The sequence below is a fragment of the Erpetoichthys calabaricus genome, chromosome 7 (genome assembly GCF_900747795.2).
Source record: "Erpetoichthys calabaricus chromosome 7, fErpCal1.3, whole genome shotgun sequence".
NCBI lineage: Eukaryota > Metazoa > Chordata > Cladistia > Polypteriformes > Polypteridae > Erpetoichthys > Erpetoichthys calabaricus.
The window spans coordinates 7,115,466-7,131,879 of NC_041400.2; the positions used below are offsets into that span (position 1 = coordinate 7,115,466).

At 36.5% G+C, this 16,414-nt stretch overlaps 1 protein-coding gene across 1 annotated transcript in view; it reads left to right on the forward strand.

Moving 5' to 3' along the window:
* The window catches only part of rad23b (RAD23 homolog B, nucleotide excision repair protein), a 72,585-nt gene that overhangs the window by 15,091 nt on the left and 41,080 nt on the right, over positions 1-16,414 (forward strand). The window contains exon 2 of the mRNA XM_028792749.2: positions 16,274-16,355. Within this exon, the coding sequence (XP_028648582.1) occupies positions 16,274-16,355 (82 nt within the window). The remainder of the gene's footprint in view (positions 1-16,273; positions 16,356-16,414) is intronic.

Sequence of the window (16,414 nt, forward strand, 5' to 3'; positions counted from 1 at the left end):
ATAACAAAAAGCAAACATAAAAAACTTGTCATTAGAATATCAACACTGTATTGTTTATAATAAAGTGCAAAAGTGAATGCAAACTCAAAATCTTTCCAAATCAAAATAATTTCAATTCACAAATGTTTGGTAACAAAAGAGTGCAGTTTGAGTCAGATTTTACAGATCAGATCTGCTTAGCAGTACAACATAAGTGCAAACGTGCAAGATCAAGTAACAGTGGAGTGCGTTTGAGTCTGATTTCAATAATACATAAACATAATCTGTTTAGCAGTCAAAAACGACACTTGAACACAACTTGTCAATTTAAGTAATACTTCAAATTATATAAGTAAAACTTGGGCTAATAAAAAATGATACAAAGGGAGAGTACAGGAACGTATCATAAACTTCACGATTATCTCTAGTTAACAATGCTATTCCGATTATTGTACACTATTTGTGTCACGCTGCTGTACATTACTTTTAGATCATATCCTTTTTAAACTTTGTGTCAAATGAGTGGTTGCTCATGGAGTCCTGAGTGTGGCACATTACCTGCATTGTGAGGAAATGTCAGTTACGGCAGTACAACTATGTGGCGCAATTCTCCAAGGGTGATCTGACTCGCAGGATCTCATTGTTGAGGACCCAAGTAGCTGGCCCCAGCCAAGGTGATGCACGTGTCACACCTGTCTGCAGCAAGTAGTGGTCATTTCTGGAGGGTGGGACTGAACCGCATGTCTGCCTAGGGCAGGGGTGGGCAAAGTCATTCCTGGAGGGCCGCAGTGGCTGCAGGTTTTTGTTCCAACCCAATTGCTTAATAAGAAGCACTAATTGCTCTAGAAACATGTCCTGCTTCATTTTAGTTATCTCCCTCATTAAGATTTTGAACCCTTATTGCTTATTTAAGTCTTAAACAGCTGCATTCTCGGTTTTTAATTGCTCCTTATTAGCAATAAGATGCAAATGACAAAAAGAAACCAGCAATTATCCATTTTGCTTGTTACCCTTTACACCTGTGTGTATTTATTGTGCACAATTTGGTTTAATTAAATACTTGGAAGGAAAGAGAAGAGAAAAAAGTGAAGGATTGAGAATTACCCATCCGTTTTAGACTTCAAAGTATTTGGATGATATCCTTAGAATGACTTGACATAGCAGAGTTAAAGCACTAACAAGCCATGAAATGTAATTATTGGCAAGGATTGTTTTCTAATTAAGCAACTGGGTTGGAACAAAAACCCGCAGCCACTGCGGCCCTCCAGGAATGACTTTGCCCACCCCTGGCCTAGGGTGTTGACAACTGTGATCCCGAGCTGTTTTTGTCGTGTGATGGATGCGGCAATGAGCTGTACCAGTGCATGCTGCCCAACCTGACCTGACCTAATGTGTTGCTTGGGTCTGGTTTACTGGAAAGGCTATATCAGTATTGGAAATACTGTTAAATGTCCTTGGCTTGCAGTAAATACTTAATGTACTTTGACCTATAGTGTTTCCAGTAATTCTGTGCATAAGTTCTCAATGCATAAATGACAACTAGTGTTATCCAATGTAATTAAGTGTCACGGTTTTAAATATTCGGCCTATTGAAATATTTTGTTAAATTACTTATTTAGTTGATCTGGTCTTCAATTTTCTCCTGAAGGCCCATGTTTTACATCAAGGAAGTGATACTCCTAAATTGGAGTGTCCATAGCAATATGGAAAGCACACAACTTGCTTTCTCAGGGCAACATTTCTAATTAGGATAGAACTGCTCTGTGCCTTATTCTTTTTTTTTTCCTCTCTCCTGTACATGGCAGCATTATATCAGATGTATTCCTGTTAAAACCTTGATATAATAATAAAAATAAGAATAATAATAAAAATCATCAATTTTAAACTTGATTATTCAGGTCAGTAGTACAAACCTAGCATTGTGTATTTCTGTTAAGAGTAGTAAATTTGTTTATGTCAATATTTTTTTTAAAACGTTTAAATGTGCAAGTGTTATTCCTTATCTAGCACAATATTTTCTGTCAAACAGCAAAACTTTGTGTGTGTTTATATACTTTATATGTAGTTGTAATAGTGTTATCACGTGTACTAAGTGCAGTCATGTACTGACTTACAAGCCAACTAAGTTGATGCCATTCATAGTCTGGACCTTGTTCCCCCTGGTCCTTTCATTTTATGTATGAATTCTTAAAGCCCACAGCTCTTAAAGCCCACAGCACTACATGAGCTTTCTCATGTGAAGTATCGATCAATCTGTGAAAGCACCAACGAGTGAAACCCGTATTTCCCCTGTGATGCAGTGAATGCTGCAAAGCACCAATATGTTCACGACAAGCTTGGTCCCCTGTGGAGTTTTCAGGAGCACAACTTCATGACACTTCTTAACTGCTGCACAGAAATCAGAGTGAGCGGCATGACAGCAGCTGAGTAACAGTTCAAAAGTGCTGTGTGGTACCCTGGGGGGAAACAAAGCTGCCAAGACCCTAATATCAGTTTGTGCTCCTCTGTATCAGCAGTTAAAGGATGTGTACCAGTAATCCCCACACCAGACCCACAGAGCATCAATTGAAATCAGCTTGCAATATAGCGAGATTTATTTGGTAGTAACTTTTTTTTTTTTTTTAATTTCTTAAAAGAGAAGTTGGATTTTTTTTTTTGTTGTTTTTAATCCTTGCTTATAATGCTCATTCACGTCTGACTGTGTCTGACTCTTGTTTTAGTTCACAAGCGTGTTTTCTGGAAGTGACGTATTTTGCATTATTTTAGTAAAAATACATGTGTTTAGGATGTGCTGAACATACGAGTTGATGACTTCCCATGATATTTATTCATGGGTATTTTGATATTGTATGAGTGACCATTGAATTACATTAGAAACTTTTTAACTGCATTCACATTTCAGGCCTTTTCAGTTTGAATTTGCTCGTCTTGACGCTTCACATTCATAAGTACAAGTGACCTGTATCTAACTGTAATGTGAACACATCTGTCCTCAAACGGCACACATGTACACATTGGTACATTTGTGCACAAGTTAACTGCATCAACGATAACAAAAATCTTCATATTTGCGCAACAACTCATGGTAATAAAACTGTCAAAATGAACGCACTAGTAGCTAGTGTATGCATCACATTTTGCTCCTTCCTCTTTATTACACATACCTTTATTTACAGCCTTTAATGTTGTGAATTCTTTATATTTGTGGAATTCTTGAGTTAATACCAACGTCTGGTGAGAATTACATTTCAATAGCTTCTTTGGAAATGTATTTACTTATAAAAATATCAACGTGTTCAGTACTTATTTCCCCCCCACTATGCACAGGTAACATATAAAAAAATAATTTTTATTTGTGGAATTCTTGAGTTAATACCAACGTCTGGTGAGAATTACATTTCAATAGCTTCTTTGGAAATGTATTTACTTATAAAAATATCAACGTGTTCAGTACTTATTTCCCCCCCACTATGCACAGGTAACATATAAAAAAATAATTTTTGGATAGAGTATTTCTTTTAAGTTAAACTGTGCAGGAATTTTAAATAGGCACAGTTCTTACAATCCCCCTCTTACCATCTAGACTGCCCAAAGGTTTTGTGCACTGTTGCCTTTTCCCTGCATCATTTGATTAATGACGATGGAGAATGTTTAAACTCTGAAATTAAAGTACAAGTCCAGCTGAAGAAAAACTGTGTCCTGTGTTGTGTTTGGCTCTTAGTATTTTTTTTTTTAAAATTGATAGTGCTATTCTTGGCTCAGAAACTGACACTACCACTTGTGACAATTATGCTATTTTTTACTCTCCTTAACTTCAATGTAAGCTGCAAGTTTCTAGGATGTGGGTGGCAAGTGGGAGGAGAGCCTTAGAAAGTCCCGTGGCAGGGCTGGAAAATACAAACATTTCACAGTCATTTGTAGTACTAGGGTGTTGTACCGTGTTAGCCATTATGAATGTAGAGAAAAGCCAAGCAAAATGACACCTTTTATTAGCTAACTAAAAAGATTACAGTATACAAGCTTTCGAGGCAACTCAGGCCCCTTCTTCAGGTGAGATGTAATCATACGAGTACGAACATTTCACAGAGTCATTTGGAATGGTGAGGCATTAGCACTAAGCAGTGTGTTGCTATAACTAAAAAGATCTGTAAACAAACCTATTCAATAATCAAACTGTCCATTTGATCTAGCCGTTATCACTGTTATGTGTGATAAAGTAGGCTTATTTACCAGATACATTTAGATAGATAGATAGATAGATACAGTATCTATCTATCTATCTATCTATCTATCTATCTATCTATCTATCTATCTATCTATCTATCTATCTATCTATCTATCTATCTATCTATCTATCTATCTATCTATCTATCTATCTATCTATCTATCTATCTATCTATCTATCTATCTATCTATCTATCTATCTATCTATCTATCTATCTATCTATCTATCTATCTATCTATCTATCTATCTATCTATCTATCTATCTATCTATCTATCTATCTATCTATCTATCTATCTATCTATCTATCTATCTATCTATCTATCTATCTATCTATCTATCTATCTATCTATCTATCTATCTATCTATCTATCTATCTATCTATCTATCTATCTATCTATCTATCTATCTATCTATCTATCTATCTATCTATCTATCTATCTATCTATCTATCTATCTATCTATCTATCTATCTATCTATCTATCTATCTATCTATCTATCTATCTATCTATCTATCTATCTAATCTATCTATCTATCTATCTATCTATCTATCTATCTATCTATCTATCTATTCTATCTATCTATCTATCTATCTATCTATCTATCTATCTATCTATCTATCTATCTATCTATCTATCTATCTATCTATCTATCTATCTATCTATCTATCTATCTATCTATCTATCTATCTATCTATCTATCTATCTATCTATCTATCTATCTATCTATCTATCTATCTATCTATCTATCTATCTATCTATCTATCTATCTATCTATCTATCTATCTATCTATCTATCTGAGGTACCAGTGAGTTCCAGCAACAAAGTCATTTGTAGTCTGTAGGAATTATTTTGCTTTTAACTTTCTGTGTCTATACTTCTTATACAAGAATTGTAATCATCCAAAGATTCGATTTTGAGATTTCGATGAAACTTAACATTTTAGACCTTCCTGACTTTTCTTATATACAAAGTCTAGAGAAAGTATTGGAATCCTCCAAAAATTCCATTTCGAGATTTTGATGAATCTCTGCGTTTTAGACCTCCCTGAGTCGGAAAAGACCATTTTTGGAATTCTGTCTGTGTGTGTGTATGTATGTAAACACGATAACCGGAGTACGCTTTCACTTACGTCAACCAAATTTTGCATACAAGTTTTAGGTACAAAATGTAGATTTCTTATCAACTTTTGGGCTATTTTCACTAACCGGAAGTGGTACTTTACCTTTTAATTCAAGCAGCTGCAGAGTCCGATTTATTCAACTTTACTTTTATAATGCTTGTTCAATATATTGATTTGATTTGTTGTTGATGGTTCTTTAATGTACATAAAAATATAATCGTCTTGTGGTTTACTCCTCAAATATCCATCCCCACATCTGAGTATGCGAGAAAGTCTAGGGGAGAGCAACTCCCGATTTTTCTACATGTATTCCATCATTTGCTACTTGTTCTGAACCTTCAGTCCTTTTTATCTCCTTTCTTTCATCTATCATTGTTCTTCATTGCAATATTTTGGTCCATTCATTTAATATTCTCTAATGAAGCCTGTGGTTGAGTGAGGAATGACAAGTCCAAGCAGTATATGTTGGAGCTCCAGCCTGGTCATCTCTGTCTAATCAAAAGCACACTTAAAGCAAATCAGGCCGAAATAGAAATCAAACGAGGCAAAATAAAGAGCCATTAGGGTTTGTTGTAATGTTCCTTCTGGTAGTCACAATACAGGAGCTCTGTCCTGCAGTGTTCTCTGCTCCCAGATGGACCTCTCCTTCCAGCGGACCCCATGATGTGTAGGTGAGACACTGGAAGGGACAGAATCAGTTGCCCTCATTGGGTGTCTTAGCACTGTGGAGGGAATGGAAGAGGCTGTGATTAGCCCCAGTGCTCCCCTCTCGTCCTGGAATGGTATTCTGTACCTCAGATAAGCCCGGAGGGTGATTTACTGATGTGAAGTATGACAAGCAAAATGTTTTATCATATTGATACTATAACATCTGATTTAAAAAAAAAAAAAACTTTAAGTTCTTATAAAAGTGCTTGAATACTGTAGCTTTTAAAGACTGTGTGCATGTACACCAGTGATTCTTAATCACTATCCTGGGGACCCACTGTGGCTGCAAGTTACTGTTCAAACTAACTTCTGTTTTTAATTGGACTCCTAGCCTAATTATGTGAGCTGTTGCTTGCCAGTTTCTGTTTTGTGGTCAATGATGAAATTATAAAATTCAGCTTGTTATATTTTTATCAATGTACTAGCTGATTACCCAGTGGCTTCGCTCACTGAGTGCTAGGGAAAAAATAAAATGTAATCTAAGTTATTAAACAGTAAAACATTAACATTTTAAGAAGTAAAGATACATTGAGCACTACTGGAGTGATTTCGGGTAAAGTGCATTTTAAAGGCGGTATAACACAACAGGTATATAGTACTAACAGCAGCTAAAATGTATTTGGATCATCTCTTGGTAGTAGATCCCTTTTCAAAGGCGCTACACGACCGCTGTGGTATAGAAATTAATTTTCTATGTGATCATTCAAATTTCTGCCTGACAACCTTGCTCTATGTGCCTGTGATTTAAGAGAAAAATAATTCTGATAAATGTGGACGCTGCCCTTCCCTGCTTAATGGGCAGAAGGTCCAAACAATTCCCAAGTCCAACACTTTACATGAAGAGGTCTGTATATCTTCTTCTTAGATGTAAACTCTCCATCTTCTTAAAATAATTGATCACAAAAGCAACCTTGAATGTTGCAGGGTTTTAGTGACCCGAACTCACCTTAAGGGGACAGTAAGTAGTCATGCATGGCAATTTACAAACAGAGTCCTGCTTCGATGGTGTAGATTACACTCATTCGCAAAGATTTCCACTCTCCCAGGAGCTGACGGGGCACTTGAAGTGTCACAAACAGTGTGAGAAGAGAGGACGCTGCCCGAAACTGCGAAGCTCTCGACCCGGCGGAGCAGCCCGACATTCCGTGCCTCCCAGCGCCCACTTTGTTCTCTGAACCTCTCGCCGCTGAAGGCGGTCTTGTCTTCACATTGTTTACAGCTCGGCGCAGTTAAAAAGTAGAAAGAAATAAAGCTGTTGTCCTCATCACTTCTATCTAGTACTGGCAACTAAAAAAAGTTACAATGTGGCAGTTTCCGCCTGGCAGCGGACGGCCCAGTGCTGTAGTCCAGAGAGGAGGGCTGGGAGAGGGCGATGCGGGGCGCACTTCTATGGGATAGATCGGCGTGTTTGTGTTTACTTCTCTTTAATATCAGTAAAATAACTCTCACACAAATAACTCGTAAAGACGATATAAAAATGGCGTCCACAAACGAAGTGATTAGTTCCTATATTATAATAGGCTCTGGTCATATGTAATTTCCATATCGTGTGGTCAAAGTCAAAGTGAACTTTATTGTCATCTCAACCATATACAAGTATACAGATAGACGAAATTGCAAAGCTCAGGGTCCACAGTGTAACAACATGACGTGCAAATAATAAATTAAAAATAGAATTAAAATTTTAAATTTAAAATTAAAACACAAACAAGACATTGTGCAAAGACAAGACAAAGAAGTAGCGGCAATATTGATTTATAAGATATGTAATATAATAAATTTCTGTATTATCTATATTATCAGTGTATGATAATAGTTTTTTAAGACGTGTAAACAATGACAGGTCAGAATGTTTCACAGCAGGATAACAACTTAATATCCATTTCAAGCGCAAAAAGAATTTTATATATATGAATTAGGCAGTTCTCTGGGAGGAAATGTTTTTCCTCATAACATTTTAAACAATATTTTCATCAGTTTTTTTTTTTTTTTTCATTCTGCATTTCCAGGCGTTCTGGTTATTTAATCCATTGTCTACTAATTAGTGGGTGTGACACTGTTTTTAATTGTCATTATTAAGATACAATGAAGAGAGAAAACTACGCAGAAAAAGGACATAATAAGACAACAGCAAAAAGAGAGCTAAGCATTTAAATCTATAGCAAAACAAATGTTATTAAATGTCTTATACATGAAAAATCACAATGCTGTGCTATTAATGCAAAAAAAGCATTTACCTAATTAAATGAGAGCAATTATCAGTTATTACTGATCGTGAATATGTTTGGAGCACAAACCTGCAGTCACAGTGGGTCCCCAGGACTGAGTTTGTGAACCACTGATCAACTCCATTCAGGTAACCATGCTAAAGGTGCAGAGGTCACCATCTACTTAAAAGCAGGTGATGTGATAGCTGGACATCTGTAAGCAGTGGAGTCTATCTTTTTTTGTTTTTTTCTTCTATAATAACACTAGATAAACTTTTCCCATAGGTGCTCAATTTTAACCCTCCATATATTTTCAAGTGCTGTACCGTCCAGAGCTTTTTTCATCCAATTCTCTGACATTCCCCCAACACCCCAAACCCGAAAGAAGAGACAGCAGATTTTTCACCCCAGACCTGTTTTCTATTGATTGGCTGTTTTAGAGTTTTAGAACAGATGACATTTAGGGTGTTTTTATGCAATACAAACAAAAGGTTACTAAATTAATTTAATTATATAATCTACTGTGTAGGTAGGTAGATAGTACTTTATTTGTCCCAAGAGGAAATTTAGCTTTCACAGATGTTCTAGAAATATGGTGCGTCAAAGTTGACCCGTAGGACAGGGTGGTGTGTAAAATGTGCAGCAGCTGTACAAAAATGTGACTTTTGAAAATTTCTTCATTTTTTATACTAGTCAGGTAGTTTGTCAAAAGTCTTAACACCTCTGAGCTAAAACTATAGCATTTGGATCTTTTTTTATGGGTTGTGAGCAATCAGCCCTAAATGCTGTAGAAGGTCCGTTAGAGTCGCTGCTGACCTGAACGACACTGCGGTGTTCAAATTGTGTAGCAGCTCTACGGAAATGTGGCATTTGGAAACTTTCTTTTTTTACATTTTGTAAAGTCAGGGTGCTTTACTACAAAACTGTACAATTGTGAGCTGAGGAGATGAAATTTACAGCATTTTGTACGGGCTGTTTAGAAACTACCCTAAATGCAATGGAGGCTCTTTTAAAGTCAATGATGGGGTCAAGTTGTGTGCCATAAATTGTGAAAAATTCAATTCAACTTCAAAAATACCAAATTTACATTACATTTTCTCTAATCACAATAACATGTAGCAATTGCACAATCCTTTTTGTTGAATTCAGATGTAAGCAATGTGGACGAAAGGATGATCTGACTTGTTACATTATATACTTTTTGGTTAGGTTGGTGTAATGTTTTCTTTCTTCTTGAGAATTTGTCCAGTGCTTTAAAAATCACAATAATTGGTAAAAGTGATACATTCCCAAAACTGATCATATTTAACAAAATATTCTGTTAAAAAAAAATCCTACTAGTCCTAACCAAAATAAATACTGTCAAGAAAGTGGCTTGCTCAGATTACACATTAAAGAGCAATAAATGATCAAATGATATCAGTAATGCTTCAAAAGCTAAGGTAAAACAAGGCAGTATTCACCACATAGTAAACGGTTTGTTTACAATCAGACCAGAAGTACAAATATTACCATAGCTGCCAATAAAAATTGATAACTCATAAGAAGTACCAAAGAAATTGCCAAAAATATGCAGCTTTTCACACATAAACATGGAAATAGTGAAGTACATAAACATTAAATTGAATATGCAATCCTAATATCAATGGTATGTTGCAGAGTACTTACATAATCCATTGTCAGCTAGTGTATATGCCCTCAGGGGGCACAGGACTGGACATATATCTGAATGTATGAGAAAGCAGAGGAACGTGGCTGTTGAAGAGCAGTTGAGTTTCTTTCTGAGCCCTAACAGTAAGGTGTATGTGAAGATATCGCCACACACCACCGCTTATTCCAGTCTTCTGCACTTGAGCTTGAGCTTAAGCATGGACACTGGTGAAGTTTAAATATATTTTGAATCTGTCCATTGAGGCTAACTGTGCTGAGTGATATTGTTCATTGGCAAAATAAAATGGGAGTTGACTTCACTTTGCTGTGGAAATAATTAAATTCCTTGAATGCCATATCTGCAGAAAATAGTTTGTTTATGTTACTGTCTCTTAGGTGACGAATGTGACACTCGAGTTTTAAAGTAGCCCAAAGAAAAAGATAATGTATGAAAATGATAATTTATGGGTAAGCATTCAGATATTTAAAGCAGCATAAATGTACAGTAGTGCCAAAACTTGTGGCAGTGACACAAATGTTGTGTTTGCAAAAATGTGCTGCTTCAGCATCTTCAGATTGAAGTTTCAAAGGCTTTAATTAGCAAATACATCAAATATATGTAAAGAGTCAATATTTATAGTGTTGACCGTTCTTCATAACGTCTGCAATTTGCTGTGGCATGCTGGATGTCAGCTTCTGGGTCAAATCCTGATTGATGGTGATCCACTCTTGCCTTTTTAATGCTTGGAGTTGATCACTATTTGTGGGCTTCTGCTTGTCCACCCGCTTTTTGAGAATTGACCACAGGTTTCAATGTTCTGATCCCTGAGCCACTTCGTGATCACTTTTACTTTATGACATGGTGGTCCATCTTGCAGGAAAATGCACAGACCATCATTAACAAATTGCACCTGGATTGTTGGGAGAAGTTGCTCTTGGAGGACATTTTGATACCATTCTTTTTTATGGCAGAGTATTTGTTAGTGGACCCACTCCCTTGGATGAGAAGCAACCCCACACATGGATTGTCTGAGGATGCTTCACTGTTGGCAGGGCACAGGTCTCATGGTAGCGTTCACTTTTTCCTTCTCCAGACAGTCGATTTTCCAGCTGTCCCAAACAGTCGGAAGGATGATTCATCTGAAAAAATAAATTTACACCAGTCTTCTGCTGTCCAATACTTGTACTTCCTGCTGAATTTTAATCTGTCCTTAATGTTTTTCTTGGAAAGAAGTGGCTTCTTTTCTGCGCTTCTTGACACAAGGCCGTTGTCCAAACGTCTTTGCCTCGCTGTGCGTGCAGATGCTGTCATCATCCTCCTGCTGTCAATAGTGAGCAACACCATTCTGTAGCTGACTTCTCAGGAGGAGACGGTCCTGGTGCTTGCTGGACACTTCTAGCTGATCATTTTGTGCCAGGGCCAAAAATAATTGAAAATGGGTTTTTGAGATAAAGTTAACCTTTTATATTTTTAAAGCTCTTTGCAGTGAATTAATATCCATCTGATCACTCTGCACAATAATATAAAAACAATGTAAATTGCTGCCACAAATTTTGCAAAACACATTTGTGTCACTCCCAAAACTTTTAGCCATTACTGTACTTTGTTGGCATGGCGGTGCAATTTGTAACACTGCCGCCTCATGGCAAAGAGACCCAGGGTTCATGTCCTGGGCTTTCCTTGCTTAGAATTTGCATGTTCACCTCATCTCTTTGTGAGCCTCATCTTTGAGCTTGTTTCCTCCCACAATCCAAAGTCATTCAGGTTGAGTGAATCAGTGATGCTAAATTCCCTTTATGGATATACGTGTTCACCCTGCAGTGGGCTGGTGTACTGTTCAGGGATTGTTCCCGCCTTGCAGCCATTGCTTGCTGGCATAGATTGCAGCTTTCCCGTGACCTTGTTCTGGTTAAGCAGGTATGAAATGTGATGGATAACTGTATTATTATCTTTCTCAAGAAATAATGTTCAAATTATTGGCTGTTTTTTACCTCGATTTGTTGAGTTGATGCCCAAAATAAACAAGGTAAATGGAACTGAATAAAAATTAAACTTCCTGCAAAAGTCTGGTAAGATGTTCACATGTGTTAATGTATGTTACGTTGAATCCTACCTAAAACTTTTGGCTGAAGTTAAACAATTTAAAGGGAATTCTGCCAAATAATAACGGTGTATGCAAACTTGTGACCCACTGGAATTATGATCTAGTCCAGGGGCTCTCAAAGTCGGTCCTGGGGGCCCACTGTGGCTTCAGGTTTTTGCTTCAATCAGATTCATAATCAGTGACAACTGCAAACAATGATCTCAGTTAATTAACTGGTATTTTTTTCTCTTCTCTTATTCTACATTAAGAAAGCACAGAGGCATAATTTTTACATTAATAAGACATTTAGAATTATTTCCATTTTAGCTAAAGATTTAAATGCTTAACTCTGTTTTATTTATTTCATTATATTTCGCTCTCTCTGTGCAGTTTGTTCCCTTCATTGTATCTTAATAATAATTACAAACCAGCAGAGCACATAACCAGCAAACACCGAATCACGAGAGGCTGCAACTACTTTAGCATTAGATTCTAATTAGAAAATTGAGAACACCCAGAAAAATAGAATGAAAATCAAGATGAAAATACTGTTAAAGTGAACATTAGTACATGCTTAGTACATTTATTTATTTTTTATATACAGTGGGCCCTTGACTTACAAACTCAATTAATTCACGAGGGCTGGTTGTAACTCAAGTTGGTTGTAAGTCAAGACTATTTTTCCCATAAGAAATAATGGAAATACCCATAATGCGTTCCGAACCTCCCACAGCAACACTTACTTAACCTTTTCATAATATAAAAAGGGTTGTATAATGTGCATAATTTACCAAAAACACCAATAATTTTTCTAATGTACTAACCAAAAAGTTATAAAAAGTACCTAGCTTACCAGAAACAACAGTTTCATACTGTACTCACCATTTAAGTTGACATCTTTGGCTTGTGGGAAGGGAGGAGAATGAAATGGAAAGTGGTTAAATCTTTTCTTTGTAAAATTGTCGAGATGGTGGATTTTGACATGCTGTACATATTATTGAGATCGGTCACACGAACGCCACTCTCATATTTCCGCATAATTTCCTTCTTCGTTTCGATTGTGATCACTTTCTTTACCTTCGTTACCTTCTCTTCCTTCCTTTGCTTCTTTTCTAGATTTTTTGGGGCCAGTTTGATAGCAATTATCGAAATAAATTTATATAAATCACTGCAGTGACCGAAATTACATCCACAAACACATGTATCTGGGCTCCGACTGATGCTTATGAACACTCTCGGCCGTTTGTTTACAGTCGCACAAGCGGATACACGTGACCGCATTCGGGTCGTAATGCAAGGCGTTGGTCGTAATTCAAAACAAAAATTTTGGTCATAACCCAAGTTGTTTGCATGTCAGGCCGGTCGTATATCGAGGGTCGACTGCATATATAACCAAACTTAGTTTTCTAATTTCTACATTGTTCCCACAACACAGAATCTGGGAAATAACAATTCACTTAATTAGCCCAGGAGTCCAATTAAAAACAGACGATGGTTGGAACAAAAACCTGCTGCCACAGGGGGTCCCTAAGACCGACTTTGAGAACCCATGTTCCAGTCAATTAAAAGTGAAACATTCTGGGGTCCGTGAAGATTGTTGAAATCATTACTTCTACCCTGCACAAAGCAGATGTCTTAAACGATATGCCAAATTTTTAGTTTGTTAGTATAACATCAGTGGAGGGGTTTTTGAGTGAGTTTTGAAAACAAAACCACCCCAAGTGTATGTACACTTCTGAACGCAACTGTATGTGGCTGTAGTAAATATTCTAAGCCTTGTATTTGTAGTTAACATTGTCCTGTTTGGAGTTCATTCTGTGCCGTGAGTGGACAGGCAGTACAAATTTCACATCACGGAGAGGCTGAATGTCCTGAGAGCTTATTCTGTTTTCATTGCATGTGTTTTCGTAGTAAGTAGATGAACTGGTAAAAAGCATTGAAATGTGCCCAGGGTTTCACCTGCCAGTCATTTACACTATATTGTATCACAAATGCTTTGATAATATTAATATACTTTATTTAAAAGTGTCTTTCATTACACTTGGGTGAAGATGGATGAAAAGCAGGAGATTCTGACAGACCACCACCTTTTATACTTTTTTGCAGAGATAACTGGAATAGTAGACAAAAGCAAAGCATACAGAATAATTGGCATATATTTTTAAAGTGTATTTGTTTCAGTTCTGTACAGAACATTAATGCTATAAACGGTGGCATCAGATGTAGTGTATAACTTCTTTTCTGTTGGTTAATAGGTCAGCAGTAGAACATAAAGATAAGATGGCAATACTTCAAAGGAAATGTCCTAACTAGTTAAATTCCTCATACAGTCTGTGCTCATACTATTAACCCAGGGGTTCCCAATGTGGGGGTTTGAGATGGCTGTGTGTCGATTCGCCAAAATTGAGTGAAGTACGTTATAGATAGATACTTTATTAATCGACTTTCTCATGGTGCAGTTGGTGTCTTGTACTGTGCCATCATCTGTAGGTTGTTTGTTAGTTTGTGTTCTATGATATGAAAAGGATCAAAACATTGCATGTGCAATTGTCCTCTGTGAAGGAGCCCCAGAAACGTGGTTTCCTTGCTATGGATGAAGTGTTCGCAAAGTTGCATAACTTTTTATTTAAGAGAATTGAATTTGAACATTACAATGATCTGTGGAAAAGGGCGAGGCCTGGTATGGATTTCTGTGCAAACCCTGGTTGTTTTTTTCATTTTTGCTTGTGGGGACAAGGGGGACTGAATTGGATGAAACACCTGTTGCTTATGCTCTGCTCATCTCTCCTTCTGGTGGTCCTGGCAGTAGTGCATCTTAACTGAATCTATGAACTATTTCTGAGCTACAGTCCAGGTGTTATGGGGGGATTCAGGGGTGTAGGGGAAGCTTGTCAGCGGTGTTTTATTGCTTAGCGGTGCATTGGCACCTGTTGCTTCACATAGGGGTCTCCAATCCTCCAAACCCCTAAATTGTTGATCATGTGTCCTATTTACGTGGTGCTTAATGTTTGGTATACCCCAACCCGTGGATCGTCACTCGAATGGGTAAGCCTCACAGTGGGGTACATTTACAAGATTATTGAGATTTATAAAAGTAAATTGCTCGATTTACATTTAAATTTTATACACTCAGTTAATTTTTTCTTTTCTTTTTTTTTTGTTTACCCGCTGTACTCTATGTGGTTCAATTTGTGGCTCAAAATGTAAAAATCTGACTGCATCTTCAAATGAGATTACTTTTATAGGGGGTGTGAACATAAATATTTTCTATAGGTATCTGGCATCAGAAAGATTGAGAACCACTGCGTTAATAGCGTAGATTCTGTAAATTTTTTAATCTTTCAGGTGATACCAAAATTGAAGGGTAAATAAATACTGAGGAGGTAGCAAAAGAGTTTAGAAAAGATGCAGCTCTCACCTGGGAAGTACATTTTAAAATTAAGACAAGTGAAAAGTGCCTGAAACAGTCTCTCTAAAATGTTTATATTATTGTCATTGTCCAGTAAATAAAGTTTATTAAAACATTAGATTGTTAAAAAAAAAAAAATGCTATTGTATATAAATGAATATTACACCTTGACTATAAAATGAGACCAAATCTTAAGTATTGTGTGCAGTGCTTGTCCCCATCCTATAATTAAGATATCGCAGTACTAGAAGCTGTGCACACAGGAAGAACTAAATGTATCCTTAGACTAAAGTGAATGTCCTACTTTGACAGGCAAAGAGAAATAATAGTCTTTAGTTTGGAGAAGGCTACACAGGGACCTAATCCAGGTCAGTAAAATACTCACTCTTTAAGAAAGATCCTGCAGTATTATTTCATTTGAATAGTCAATTCTGTACTCAAACACGCCACGGAAATTGAAAGGGACAGGCGCTGTCAATAGGAAATCTAAGAGGTCCTTCTTCAAGCAAACAGATGAGGCACGTAGTAAAAGCAGAAGCTTTTGAATGAAATGTGAAAATCTCTTTTAAAACTTACGATTTTAAAAGTCCGTAGGGGATTAATGAAATTTATCTAATTCAATTCTTCTAAGCTTTGTTTTTTTGTATTACATATGTGCTGCAAACAAAACAAAAAAGTGAAGTTTTTTTTTTTTGGGGGGGGAAGTAATTTTCTTTTAAAGTTTCTTTCTACCTTCTCATTTTTGGGCATTTTTAAATGTTTCTCTGTTTTTCCAGGAGAGGTAAAAGTAAAAGCACGTTTTTTTTGCTTTTATGTTCCGTTTTTGCTTTGATTCTTGAACGTTAATTTTTCAGTTGTGATCCATATTTTTCTGGTTTTTGATTTTAGGTAAAAGCACTGAAAGAAAAAATCGAAACAGAAAAAGGAAAAGATTCCTTTCCTGTTGCAGGACTAAAATTGATATATGCAGGTATGTCCATGTTTTTTCTTTTCTCTCATTTACTACTTGATAAAGTAAATAAGAAAAAA